This window comes from Melanostigma gelatinosum (genome assembly GCF_949748355.1).
Source record: "Melanostigma gelatinosum genome assembly, chromosome: 13".
NCBI lineage: Eukaryota > Metazoa > Chordata > Actinopteri > Perciformes > Zoarcidae > Melanostigma > Melanostigma gelatinosum.
Window position 1 is genome coordinate 17,355,296 of NC_136646.1, and position 14,652 is coordinate 17,369,947.

General features: G+C 47.0%; 1 protein-coding gene across 2 annotated transcripts; it reads right to left on the bottom strand.

Moving 5' to 3' along the window:
* Positions 1–1,549: 1,549 nt before the first annotated feature.
* Positions 1,550–13,266, bottom strand: gprc5ba (G protein-coupled receptor, class C, group 5, member Ba). 2 transcript variants are annotated; one of them, XM_079281292.1, is made up of 4 exons: positions 13,042–13,266; positions 3,825–4,856; positions 3,468–3,589; positions 1,550–2,754 (listed from the first exon to the last, which is right to left on the bottom strand). In XM_079281292.1, exons 2-4 carry the CDS (start codon positions 4,852–4,854, stop codon positions 2,710–2,712), a joined length of 1,197 nt encoding a protein of 398 aa, XP_079137418.1. In that variant the 5' UTR covers positions 4,855–4,856; positions 13,042–13,266; the 3' UTR covers positions 1,550–2,709. The 2 variants fall into 2 exon arrangements, with proteins under 2 accessions (XP_079137418.1, XP_079137417.1); XM_079281291.1 differs by having other exon boundaries at positions 12,607–13,266.
* Between the last annotated feature and the right edge of the window lie 1,386 nt (positions 13,267–14,652).

A 14,652-nucleotide genomic window follows, 5' to 3' on the forward strand; every position in this document is an offset into this window, starting at 1 on the left:
GCTGTCACATGACCTTTACATAAATAGTTAGTATTCAAAAGTACGTCTGAGAAAGGTCTTACATGTAGAAATGGTGATAAGCATGCACAGATAGGTAGTCGACAAGTGCAAAATCTACAAAGTCACATGTTTTTTTTTGTACTCCACATTGAGTGAAAAACATCGCAAGAACAGAAACCTCCCTCTTCCGCTCTGAGTGTTTTGTCTCGTTAATGCTGACCATCCAAAACCCTGAGGACCGTTCTTCTTCTTTCTGACCACAGAGCCTGACGCTCGAGCAGGACACGCTGTCTTTGGGCATCGAGATGGCCTGCTGAAACCAGTCCTATTTTTAGAATAGCCGGTGGGCAAGACGTGAATGTACAGCAGCAGTGACGGGTTGACCCTTTGGCTTGTCTTAGTTGAGGGTTGATGTAAGATCAGGGGTCATCAAGACGACTGTTGGTGGGGGCGTGACATTTTTTCAGCCCTGCCTGCGATAATTTCTTTTAAAAATAACTATCCCTTAAGTATCGAAGAGTAAGTAATTGTTTACTGCATTAAATTATTCACAGCCAGTGGAATTTTTCTGAAAAAATAAAAAAATCGGTGGTTTATGTCCCCGTAACTGTTACAGCAAAGAGACAACCGAAGTAGATCCCTATGAATGACAACCCATAACTTCCTTGAACATTCATCCAAAACAAAAGAAGCATGTCTAGTGTTGGCAAAACATTTCCAAGAATGCTAGTTTGAAAACTAAAAGACACCAGCAAGAGAGAAATAAAAGTATATTGTAACAAGCAAATGTATGAACAACAAAGCAAACCAGTTTTAAAAAAGAAATCCCCGGATAGGTTTGCAGTAGTCAGTTGTCCAGTGGGTCATATGACACTGGTGTCTAAACTCAGGCTACAGTTTAAAAAAAAAAAGAAGTAAACAAGCAAGCAAAGCTTTACAGCACGACTATGTACACAGCTTCTCGGGTGACGAGAGAGAGCTGGTGTCATGATGAAGGAAAAGGGCGTGAAACTGAGACCCCAGTGAAACAAGAGGCCTTCTTGGCACGGGGCTGCACTTGAGCTATAGCCGACCAGGAGGAAGAGGAAGAGGAGGAGGGAGATGCTTCACCAGAGAAAGAACACAACCACATAGATCAGAGCAGCACGGTCCGCACATCACACACAGACACACACAGACCAGGGAGCCATTTTCTCCAACAGATCTCACACTGTCGCATAGACTCCCCTCGGCCCGTCACTCGCGATCTCCTTCCTCCTCCCTCGCTCCCATCCCCTTCTTCCTCCTCTAGCATTTGATCTCCCTCTTTCCACCTTGCACTGTAAATCGGATCTTTCTAAGGCTCTAGGATATCTCCACACACCAGCCGCAGCTCTATCTATAGCCTGTCACTCATAGCGTTGACTGATGTTTCTGCACCAGCGTTGTTCTTGTAGTTCCACACTAGGGAGTTGTGTGGAGGGATATTTAGCACCAGAAAGCAACCTGACAACCTTGACCCCCCCCCCCCCCCCCCCCCCCACCACTCATAAAATCACAAAAACGGCCACACAAACACAGATAGAGGAGCTAAGCACAGGAGAACGTGTCATTTCCTCGCTCCGTTTCCTGCTGATATAAAGTGACAGTTTCTACTGGCTGGTTCAAAATGCCAGTGGCCACCGGAGATGTGGGAGAGCAGTTGACCTAGATTCATGAAGAGGTGCCTCCCCACCGATGACTGACGCCCTCCCCATCCAATCAGAATCCACTCTGCGCCATGGTATCTAACAGCGGTTCATCAGCAGCTTGAAATCCTTCCGTTCAGGTGCTTCAGGCCGCGTGGTCAATGGGAACTTCTTTTCCCGCAGTTCGGGATTCAGTTTGTTTCACATTTTGCAAAGTGTCCATGCAGGTGTGAGGATGGGGCAGGAGTTATGTGTTATATTCACAGACGTTGCAGTGAAACCGGAAACAGAGATAGGGAGGGAGGAAGAAGACGTTTTCACGGACTGGTAACAGTCTGCAGGGGAAGGTTTATTGGAGCGGTGGAGATGAGATGTAGGGAATACGCACACTTTCCCCCCCCCCCCTCTCATATTCTGTACATACACACCCACAGAGGCTTGATTATTTTAAACGGGCGGTGCTTGAGCTGTACAGTCGCCCGTGTGCTCTGTCTTCAGCTACACTGTGCATGGATGGAGGACAGAGCCAAATGTTTCCATGTGAGAGTCAGCATTGTGAAGAGCAGCAGAAAAGACATCCTGGCTGACAGAAAGAGGGAGAGCAGGAAAAAGCGATAGATTTCACAGTTTTTCAAGGATGCTTACAGTGCTGTATAGTCTCAGGGGAGCAAATCAAACTCAATGGAAAAGTATACTGCGTGTTGATGTTTTCAGATCTGAGTCAGCATGTGTTTTGTTTTGCTACTTGCTGGTCACATTTTGAGTGTTTGAACCCTTCTATAGAGATGTATGTGCTAGAAGAGCTTTAGCTCTGTCCTCCATGCCCTACTCTCTCTCTCTCTGACGCACACACACTCATACAACAGTTGATTGGCACACAGTCAGTGTTAAAGTCTGTACACAGAGTGAAGCAACCCTGTTGGCATCCATGTTTTTAAGTCCAATTCAACCAGACGGGACCCTCGTTCCGGATCCTCCCCTCCTCACCCTCTTCTTCCTCTTCTTTATTTTCTACCACACATCTTCTTTCCAATCCTCTGACTCACCACAGCTGCCTCCCTGTGTAGGTTGGAGGGGCAGAGGGCACCTGTCGGAGAAAAAATCAAGTTTGTAAATGATTGAACAATTTGGATATCATCAATACTCACACATGCATACGGTAGCTGCACATTTACCCCAGCTTATTTTGAGTATGAAGCATGCTATATCAATAATCTGTCTTTAAGATGAATGCACAGAGACACTGATGATATTTTATGCATGGCAGTTAAGGAGTCTCTGTGTTCCCTTTGTCCGTTAAAGCAGCACGCCTGCTATCTCTAAGAATAGTGACGACAAATGATCTTCTTCAAAGTGTTGCCTCAGCGTTTTCAGCCTCCAGTGGTGTGTTGGGCTCTTGTGCTAAATTCACAACACAGGGGCTGAAAATAAGTTCACCTGTGCCAGCCCGAGTGCACATTCGTCCTGCATAACAAAGGGCGTGACAGGCCGGCAGACAGTCGCATCATTCAGTGGACAGATACAATCGCAGCTTATTTAGACACACAGGAGCAAATGGAAGCTCTCTCACACTCAGCCGTACACAAACTCAATGTCAGATGAGTGACACACACACAGGCACATGACCATGCATCCGGCAAACTGACAATGCGCACACACACATACTCACACCTCTCCCTCATTGGTGTGCAATGGCGTACGGTCTGGAACGCACGAATGTGCATGCAGTCTTGTCGGCGTGGTCGAATGAGAGAGCGGCGTGTAAGCGGCGTGTACCTGTGACTGGGAGGATGTACTCACCGCTCCCCCGTTCAGGATCATGGTCATCTCGGTGGGTTGGTACACGTTGCTGCGAAAAGGAGCGCTGGGCCTGGCGGCGGTGTTGCTGTTATGTTGCACGGCACCGGCACCGCTCCTCAAGCCTTGCATTGAATACACAGAGAGGCGAACGGAGATTACTTACTGTGACTCACCAACTCCCTGGCTCCTTTGAAGAAAGACAAACTTGCTGTGCAACCCTGCGTTTCCTCCCGTACTTATTTCTACCCACGCATGCAAATATTTCCTGCCGTTCTATTGCTCACTTTGGCCTACATTCCACCTACAGCTTGTCCGCACATATTACTGTCTGCTCTAAAATATTGGATTGTACGGTACCTGCAGCGTTCTCATCGCTGTATCCGTAGCCCTGGTTCTCCACAAACTGCCTGTGAGAGAGAGGGATGTCTTCGTCGAAGCTGGTCTCCCTCATCCGTGTCGAGTTCTGGGAGGTGTCAAAGTAATCTGGGGCAGTTGGCTGTGGAGGGGGTCTCAGGCAGATGTGGGATTCGGGAATGGCGTGGAAGATCAGCAGCAGCCAACCCTGAGCTACTAAAGCAATGGCCAGTGCCGGGTCATTCCATTCTGGGGATCTCCCCAGCCAGGCGTTGCCGTACAGATAGAAGCCCACCCAGGCCACCCACAGGAGCAGCGACAGCAGGCAGGTCACCAGCAGCCAGATGGCATTGCAGCGCCACTGATGTGTCTTCCCACACAAGGCCAGGGTGGCGGCAGTCAGCGCGGCTAGAAGGAGGGCTAGCACGTAACTGCAGGCTAGGGAAAAGTCAAGTGGCAGATACTGACAGGCAGCTCGTCCCTCCCTCAGCACGGTGAGAAGAAGCCACTCGGCAGCGATGATACCCTGTACGGCACTCAAACCCAACGCGAGGCCTGTAAGGACGCAGCCACCAGGGCTCCGGCGCTCACGGCCAATCCTTCGTAGGCGTACACCCTGCACCAACAAGCAGGAGAAGCAGACGGCAAACAGGAGACCCCACAGGGCCCTGCGGAGCAAACATAAAGACTCATCCTGCTCGATCAGGTAAGCAAAGCTCAGGCCGAACAAGCCGAGGATGCCGAGGAGCAGCAAGAGGATGGGTCCCACGCCGCTGCGCTTCTCAGCCTCACTGATGTGGTGTAAGCGGCACAGCAGGATTAGGGCTAGCAAGATGGCAGTCAGCATCCCGCCGGCGGCCGCTGACTCGACAGCCACGCCCCATATGGAGTCCAGGTCACAGAGGAGTGTGTAGGGACGCACAAGGCCCCATCCGCAGCCTCTTGGGAGATCCTCAGAGTTCATAGAGTCTTGACCGGTGGCACGATGAGCAACAGTCAGCAGCAGCAGGAGCAGGACCGGGAGGGGCGCCATCTCTGAGAGATCGACAGATCAGAAGACAGAGAATGGAGAGAGTCAAAAGAAAGGAGAGAGAATGAGTCATTCTGGTCATAAATGCGACACAGTCGAGCAGTCAGTCATTCCCACAGTCATCATCCGCCTGTGAGTGACGATACAGACAATCATCCACAGAGAAGTGAGGTCAGAGTCAGAGCACCTACAGTGTATTTCTTGTCCAGTGAACCGGCTGCCCGGGCACTGACAGGAAAGCTGCAACATCATGCATTTATGAAAAAAAGAAACGAGATACAGAGAAGGAAAGCAGTGCGTACAAGCAGTCCTGCTCACTATCAGGCATCTAAGGGCATCTAGCGCGGCGTGAGACAATGCATAATGCACTGCACACAAACACACAGCGCCTCCAGCACAAGTACGCTCGGGTACTTTTTGTGTTCCGGTGAAAGAAAACGTAAAAAGCACAGCAGCGCTCGGTGAGTGAAGTCAACGCTGTCTCAGTCTACTTATTCCTTTATTCTGACGCAACTGTCAGACAGCCGCGCGCGCGCACATGCACACAAATACGCATTCTGTTGTTTTATTCAGGTCTTTTTCTGGGATGATCGGCGCTGTCGTTTCACCTGACAAGCTGTGTGCTTTTGAGAAGTTGATCTGTGTATAAAAGCCACCGTGAAGCAGCACACACACACACGCGCACACACACACACACACACACACACACACACACAAGGCGTCATTCTTCCAGGTTACTGTCAACATGTCTCTCCACTTCGTCGCCAAGCTTTCAGAAATTCTTTCCAAGTTGGCTCATCCATTAGTGTGTCAAACAATCGGGCTTGTACAAAGAACACGAACACGCTTTTCTAGTCGCTCCTACTCTTTGGATTGTTTATGTCAGCTGTAGTTTTTGACATTAAAAAAATCTCCCGGGGTCTACAAATAGACCTTACCGCAATATTTACATACCACATGAAGGACACTGGCTTCATGTTCTTTCTCCGTGCCAGTAAGTCAGAGAGAGTTGCGTGGTCTAGCCATCAGGGGGAGAGTGTTAGATTTAAATACACACCAGCCAGGGCTACAGGTCACACACATCCCTTCCAGCATGTAGCTTATTAAATGGGGCAGCGAGAAAGAGCGCTTAGAATAGATACTCTAATTTATTTTATCATGAGGAAAATAAGGACAGAAGAGGGCGGAAGACTGGTTGACTTGCAGTAAATATACTCTGACCAGACCTGGTTTTGATTGTATGAGCTGTCACTTTACTGCATCCAACCTTTGCTACAGTGGTGGAATGTGGTGAAGTACATTTACTCTAGTATTGTACTTGAGGGCAAATCTGATGTAGTAGGTTCAAGGTGCTAAATTCAATGTTCATTGCATGAATATAACAGCTCTTTGCTCTGTAAAGATATCATGGAGGAATATATCTACCTGAGCAGAGAATGATCTCTCTCTCTCTCTCTCTCTGTGTTGTAATCTGAGCTTCTCTGTGCTTTCTTGACCGGCCGCGCTTGCCTTTCAGTGCTCCATTTGCTCGCTGACGGCCCCCTTTTCTGCACTGTGCTCGTACGACTGTTACAGCTGATGACGGCGTCTCAACCGGCGTCACCATCGCTGCAGCCAAGCGCCCACCCCTCCGGATCCCCCTCGGGTTAACACTGTTAGCTCTGTCAGCATTGTTGCCATTGATTGCACTGTTCGTGCACTGTTTGCTGCGAGCCGTCCACCCAACTGTCTCCATGTTGATCGCCGTTGAGAGGCAATGCTTTGACTTCTGTATAGAGAACTTTTAAGTATCTTCCTTTCACGCAACTTTGTAGTGCACCAATAGTTACCAGTTTACAAATTAAGAGCCTATAAAATATGATACACTGTTATAAATTGAATTACCTACGAATTTAAAGCTGAAACGATTCGTCGATTAACAGATTAGTCATTCGATAGAAAGTTAAAACTGTTTTTATAACAGCTTAATCATTTTTTTTGAAAACAAATATGTCATGGTCCCAGCTTCTCAAACGTGAGGATTTACCGTCTTACGTTACAGTAACATGTTGAGGTTGTGGACTGTTGGTCAAACAAAACAAGCATTTTGGTGTCAATGGTGCTCTTGGTGATGGTGATGGGCAATTCTCACTATTTTCTGAAAGATCGCAAACCAATCAATCGATGAATCGATAGAATAATCAGCATATTAATCAATAATGAGAATAGTGCTGCTTACATACTCCTACTAAAGTAACATTTTGAATGCGGGACTTTTATTTGCGATGGAGTATTTTTACAGTGTGGTGTTGGTACTTTTACTGAAGTACAGGATCTGGACTTCCACCACTGATGTTCTATTACAGGTACCTTTGCACAAAGAGGGTTGTGTATGTTATTAATAACTCAATTAAAATTATTTCTGAGTGAACTCTCAATATTTGTTCAGAGAATCCCTACGGCAATTTTATATCAAGGGGTTAAATTCTTCCCCAAATCTCCACATAAAAACACAAACATGTCCACAAACAGATATTCCTTATAGGTCCATCTATTTATTTACAAGCTTTTGATGTTTCTGTCCTAATATCCATATAAAAATGTATATTTTTAAGACAGGGATTGTTTACCACTTGTGAAATATCATTATTTATTCCTGTGAGACCCGAGAGGGCATAACAGTGAAAGATGCACGTGTGTGTGTTTGTGCATATTAATTTGTCTCGAGCTCTTTCATGTATCCTTCAGAGATTTACAACCTCCGAATTCTTCCTCATTACAAGAATTCTTCGCTCCGTTGTTTCCTGCCGTTTCCTTTCGTCTCCTCACCGCCTTGTTGCAGCCGCTCACTGCCGCAGGTTATTATTGGTCTACATTAACATCAATCAAATGAGTGCTGAAAGAAGGATGAGTCACCAAAACACACCAAAACAAAACACACACTGCTGGAGTATTTTACACACACTGACACGCATACCATAAGAAGTTGCACAAAAACAGACGCACTCCTGATAAACGCATGCTTTCTTTTCCTTATCATGTTGTTTTTCTAGTGATAACCATGGTTACGCCCCATCTCTAAATGACGGGAATAGAGAGAAAGCTCATTGTTCGTCTTCTTTGTCCCACTTCCTAATGACAGAGCCTGTGAAACCGCACAGCGCAGACAAGCGACACAGAGACAGGAGCTTGTGCACACTGGTGATTGACCACTTTTTCATTCACTCACGCTCTCACACAGAAACTCCCTCTTGTGAACATGGTCGCTCAGGCTGCTTTTTGAGTGGGACTTGGCAGACTGGTGAGCTGAAGGATGCACACAGAGGACCACACAAACACAGTACATAACACACACCTAACAGCACACACGCCACACACTTGAGTCCTCTTCCCTGCTTCTCACTAATATGAGTAATGTGCAAAGAGAAAGAGAGCCCCTGGCCTTCCGCTTTGTTCAGCACAGAGGATGCTGCCGCCGTCTCATCCTCCCTTTCCCTCCGTCCCATTTTTCAAGACATGTTTCCCTCTCTCTGTCACTCCCGCTCCGTGCAGCCATTTCTGTCCTCCCCTCCATTTAAAATCCTCTATTCTGTCGGTTGCAATGCCACCTCTCCTCCAGAGCAGCCGGAGTGGTCTCATCTCTCTGCTACATGTGAAGATGCGCTGTGAAAGATGCACCTCACACACCTCCTCTCCCCACATTTTCTCCTTCTTTTCACCCCCCCCACCACCATCTAATCTCAAACACATCCCTCTTCCTTCCATTTTGGCTTCTTCTTCTTCCCTCCTTGTGTCCCTTCCTCCTCGCCACCCTCCCTCCCCCTTGTCTTTATTCTTGCTGTGTATCTTATGTAACTGGGTAAGGATCCAGCTCCTGCCAGTTCTGCTGCATGGCTGCTGTTTCTAAGGCATCATCTTCCTCTCGGCCAAGCAGCCTTCCGTCACTCGGGGGTCCATCTCAGTTTTGTATGGTGCACATGTTACATGCATTCACGCTGCACATGTCACTCACACACAAAAACACACTCAAGCTGGCGCGATGCCCATGTGCGCTGGCTCTAGTTGCATGTAAATATAGCATTCAGCTTGGCGGCATGTATTTATGCATCTGAAGGCAACACATTCTCACACAAAGCTGAATGTGACAAGTATGCAGCATGCATTCCTTATACACACAGCAGGAATATAGGCGTGAGAGTGCAAATGTGCAGCACTGCAGTCCCTCAAATGTGCTCCAGGCTTGAATAGGCAGGCATGGGGGAGTCGAGCGAGCCGTCCTGTGCAATTACCTTCTCCTCTAATTATCAGACATAGCACACGAGCAGATGCTGTCTAATTACCGTGCTGATAATTGGGAGGATTATTGCGTTGACGACTCGCTTCAATTCTTAGTTGTTTTTTTTCCGCCCCACTTTTGTTTTATTCAGGCTACTGACAGAGAACGTGTGTGTGTTTGTGTGTGTGTGTGTGTGTTTGTGTGTGTGTGTGTGTGTGTGTCTTGGAACAAACGGATCCAGCTGTTGAGGTGAGCAGGACATTTGCAGGACTTGTGATCTCTGTGAGAATCTACAGCCTTATCCACCGTCTCGTCTAACACTAACAGACCTCTCCTTTTCCGACAGCGCATCAATTTACATCTTGCATCAGTGGCTGGGATTACGTAAGGCCTTAGATATCACACATGTTAAATTAACCCGGGCTGTCTGGATGTTCTGTCTCATTATACGAGATTTACTTTGGATTAAAAACACATCTGCGCTTCAGAATAAGATTGTATGCTCTGCTAGCTGCGTTTGTCATTGGCGGCATCTAAGACTCGTCTTTTACTCATTGTTGTTTCTTCTGTCTTAAGCTCTCTTGACCTTCTCTAGTGTCTTGCGTGAGAATAATTGGCTTTAAGTTGCTCCTAGAGTTTGAGTCCAGACTGATCCGGATTTACGGAAATATATCTTCTTCTCTGATTCATGTGTCAATTTGACCAGCTGGTTGGCTGGCAAATCTCTTTCCTGCTTCTTTTACATGTGAGTTTCTGACGTCACCAAGCTGGCATTTAACATTTATCCTCCCTGGAGTTTTGGAGAAGCTTTATTTGAAAAAGAGCTTTATGTGGACATACTTTTAGGCTGGATGCTCATCCAAAAAAAGATAGCTCTCTCTTTCTACCTCAAGGATACTTTGACAGGACACATTGTCGTCGTGATCCCTGAACTTGTGACTTGTAACGGCCTTCCTTGCCAGTCAGAGACCTCCTACGCAGAGCACAGCCAAAACAACTCCAAGTCAGCGTTTTGAGAAAGAAAAATCTCTCGTGTAGGTTTGCTGACATAAACCGACCTGACAACACAGCTGGACCTTTAATATATAGTTTCGCATGAATAGATAGATGCTTGAAAACAATAACTTCGATTATCAGATGTTTTTTTTCTGGAACAAATGCAAAGGAATACATGCAGCTCCGACTTCAAATGAAATACATAACAACCATACATTTCATTGCAGGATCTGATTCGTCTTGACTTCTCTCGTACAATTTCTCGGACCAATGTCTGAATAATTTCAAGGTTGCAGTGCGATGTGTGAAAGGGGCTTCAGTCTCCAATCTCTCGAAATCTCTAACCTTGCAGAGTGACGTCACCAATCCCTCGTGTGGCAGATAAAAATGGGAATAAAAAAAGGGGATGCAGAGAAAGAAAGAGGGGAGCAATGCGGTAGACGTCAAGGCGTGACGTATTGGTTTGCTAAAATATTGAAAAGGAGTTAGTGAGGACAAGTTTCAGGAAAAAAATAGCCAAAGGAGTAGCAGAGCCAAATGGAAAGGCATATTGAGTGACGAGGCTGAAAAAAGGGTTGTCCATTCACTTCACCGGCCTCCTGGGTGTCAGCACGAACAAACTGACAGTGGAAGCATTTTCCCCAGCCTCTTCAGACAATCACCATCCTAATTAGACCTCATTACCATGTGACTATAGGCTCACAGCAAGACCATATGCTAATTGCCTTAACAATTAACACTGCCAGCGCCGTACACCCCTCCCTCTCCTCCCTTTTCTTCTTCCCCCTCCTCTTCCTACATCAACAGATTGGGGTGTGATCGGTCAGATGCGAAGGCATTCCAAACCTAAAAAAGCAACCAGAAACAGAGCCACTGACCTCCGGTGTCGTGTGTGTTTTGCTTCTTTGGGACGTCACTGTGCATCTTTCATTATAGATACAGTGATGGGGGTGAGCCCAGGAGCCCAGGGAGATCCGATTTGGTTAGAGAGTGTGATAGTAATCAGAGGAGCAGGAGAAACAAGGAACAGGCGGATGTGCAAAGAAAGAATTGGAGTGAGCCTTGTGCCTAGAGCGTGTGTGTGTGTGTGTGTGTGTGTGTGTGTGTGTGTGTGTGTGTGTGTGTGTGTGTGTGTGTGTGTGTGTGTGTGTGTGTGTGTGTGTGTGTGTGTGTGTGTGTGTGTGTGTGTGTGTGTGTGTGTGTGTGTGTGTGTGTGTGTGTGAGGGGAGGAGGGTGGATGTGTGAACACAAATGTTCATGAAAGGAGAACCAGGGAAGCTCCCATGTATGTGCAAATCCAGCTCATAGTTTCCGTGTCATGCGTACATAAAGAGGCCGCACGCACATACACACACACACACACACACACACACACACACACAACCATCGAAACAAGCTACATATGGCATCAGCCCTGAGGAGATACTTTGGCATCCTCTTTCCCCATGAGGAAGCAAACTAACTCATGAAAGCTCAGCCTGAGAATAAACAGCTCCACTCTGCTGAATATCGATGAATGATGGAAAACAGAACACTCCAAAATAGGCCCGGGAGCTTTCTGAGTACACAAATACTGAACTGGCGGAGACTCAAGGCTCATGTATCATCTATCTATTGACCAACAGAAGGTCAATCCACGCATTGACCCCCATTACCATACAAACTCTCTTCGTCTAATTGGACACAAGTGCCCATTTAAGCGTAATTTCTTTTGTTTATGAGGCCGGCGTGGGAGGGACACCCTTGGTTTTAGCTGACCTAAGGAGCACTTTAATGCAAACACCCCCCCCCCCCTCCTCTCTCACTCTAAACAATACTGGCCACATGGGAGGGTCCCTGGGGGCTTCCAGAAGAGTGTGTTTGTTTGAGGGAGCAGCAGTAAGACCATTGTTACTGAGGTGTGTGATCCAAATATAAAGAATGACATCTAACCTCTAAACTAAAGAATGGTGGAGTGATTGACACTCCCAAAATATCCCAGTGTATTGTGGGGTGCAAATGGAGGCGCAGCTACTAAAGGAGACCAACGTTTTCAAAATCGTGAGAAAATTGTGGCACAGCCAGTCAAGTCCTTGAATATCACACAGGTCAAAGTCCTCCATGTCTTTAGTTAAGGTTAACATGGCTTTTGCGAATGCCCTTTGGGGTCATATGTGCCAATCCCTGGGTGTAAATACACATTTCTGCAGCATGCCCTGTGCGTAAATATACATTTATGTCTGAAATGCCCTTTTGGACTCACACACATATGCATTTGGTGCATCGACATCGACTTTCTTCCCGGGCTGTCATTGGTGCAACTTACCACCTCAATGGCAATAAGCCCCGAAACAGCCTTGTTGCAACAAAACTCGATGCATTCAAATAAACCGATCCCCTGTGGGTTCATCTAAAATAGTCCTAACCACTGAATATATATCACGCGCACCATCTCCACAAGGGTATCACACTCCCCGACCCCCATTAATCAATACCCCATGGGCTACATGGTGGGCAGCACGTACCTTAATCGACGTAAACAAATCCGATCGAGAGCGAAGGCAGATGCACAGATGTCAGGTTTGATGGGAGACTGGGGAAGTAAAAATGTCACATTTCGGAATGAGCCCCGCTCGCTGTGTTTGCGTATTCTTTCTCCATCCACATGGACTCGTACGCGATAAGTCCAGATGATTCCCCTTGCTCCAGCTCTACAGCAGAGCAACCCGAGTATTCAGCCCGTGTCTGTTGTCCTCAGAGGCAGAATGGACATGGACCAAACACACCAGAGTTTCAGGATTACAATGTGGAAGGGATTCTTTTCCCCCTAAATCCTTTGTTCAGCGGTGCGCATCTTTGACTTTCACATTGCACCAATAAGGGAGCATTCATCACAAATAAATAAAACACACAATGAGTCGAAATCCTGTAATGCGCAGAGTCGGTGCCACCAAACCTACCGGATCCTTTTCTCCTGCTACCGCGCTGAATATGCCGCTTAATGTCCGAGTTGACGCTCACTGCTCCCTGCTGCACATCTCCCGACTGAGTGCATCACCAAAACTGCGCTCCGCATAACGCGCGTACTGATAATCCCTCTCCGCACACATACACACATACGCACACACAGAAAGTGACAGCTCACCAGAGCCGCCACTGACTCCTGTCTGTTCTCCCTCACTTTAACTGCTTTACTCTGAGATAAATGAGTTGGTGCCTGACTGGGGGGGGGGACCTTGATAAATATCCCCTCGAGGCGCACAGCGGGTCTTTCTCTCTTACACACACGCGCATACGCACACCTCCTAAATCTTTCACCATAATGTCAGTGTAACAGGCTGTACGCACAGCTTGGACTCCTGCAAAGTTCCAGATATTGGCATTGTTTTTGCCTGGTTTACTGCGCTAAATCATAGAAAATAAGCCAATACAGTGTCAAGTTGTACTATTACAACTCTATTTCCGGGAATATCTTTCAGAATAAAGTTATTAAGATTATTATTATTGTGAATATATTACTATGATAGCCTACAGAGCTAGGGACCACAACCATGTGCTTCATGGAGGGCCCACCTGCTGAGCAGCGGCATCATACTCATGGAGTGAGGACCTTACTACAGTCTACTATTTGTTGAATTGAAAAAGGTCAACTCACAAATCCCAGCCCCCTTCTTCTGCAACTGATGCGTTTTCGTTTTACGAAGTGATGCTCTTATTTTGAAAGTGCTCCAGCCTCTTGTTCTGGGTTACTCTGATTATCTCTGGCTACTTGACACAGCCACAAATCGCTGTGGTGCCTATTATTTCTCCCCCTCGTCACATGCTTGTCGCCTCAGCTGCTTCAGTCCATCCACCAGGGAGGCTTTCAATGGTGGGGCCCCCACTACCTCCACCCCACCCCCACCCCGGGCTTCCATCCTGTCTTTATAATGGTGCATGTGAGCCAGTGGAAGTCATCTATGGCAATGTTGTCACAATTTGCAGTGGGCCCCAAAATTGATACCAACTTGGCAATCAGGAGCAAAGCATGGCTGCCATGACACCTCTGACCAGGTATTGCTAATGATGCTACGGGTCTAAAATATAATCAGACAATGGAGATACAAACATCCACTCTCTCAGCGCTCATTTTATCGAATTGGAAATAATCCAGTGGCTTGTGGGTGTTAATCTTCTCTTTATTGTTAATGGTAAAAAGCTAAATCCTGCTGCAATATGAGCTGAGAATCAATGACCAGTCAAACACTCTGCATGGGATTGACCTCTCATTGCCTGCACCCGCCCCCCATTTCCCTTTCACACACATAAATACATGCAAAGTGAGATGACATGTCGGCTCTGGGCAGTAAGGAGGCGTATTATATGGAGTGGCAGCTGAGGGTGTGAGACTAATCTGACAGGTGCAGTCTCAGAGTGACAGCACGGGAGGAGGGGGTGGAGGAAGAGGAGGAGGGGAGAGGTCTCTACTCGTAACAGGACGACTGAGGAGATGAATGGCTCTCATTTTCTCAGCAGACAGGCTCAGGCTGTACATCACCAATACCATGCTTGTTCTCATCATCTTTGTTATC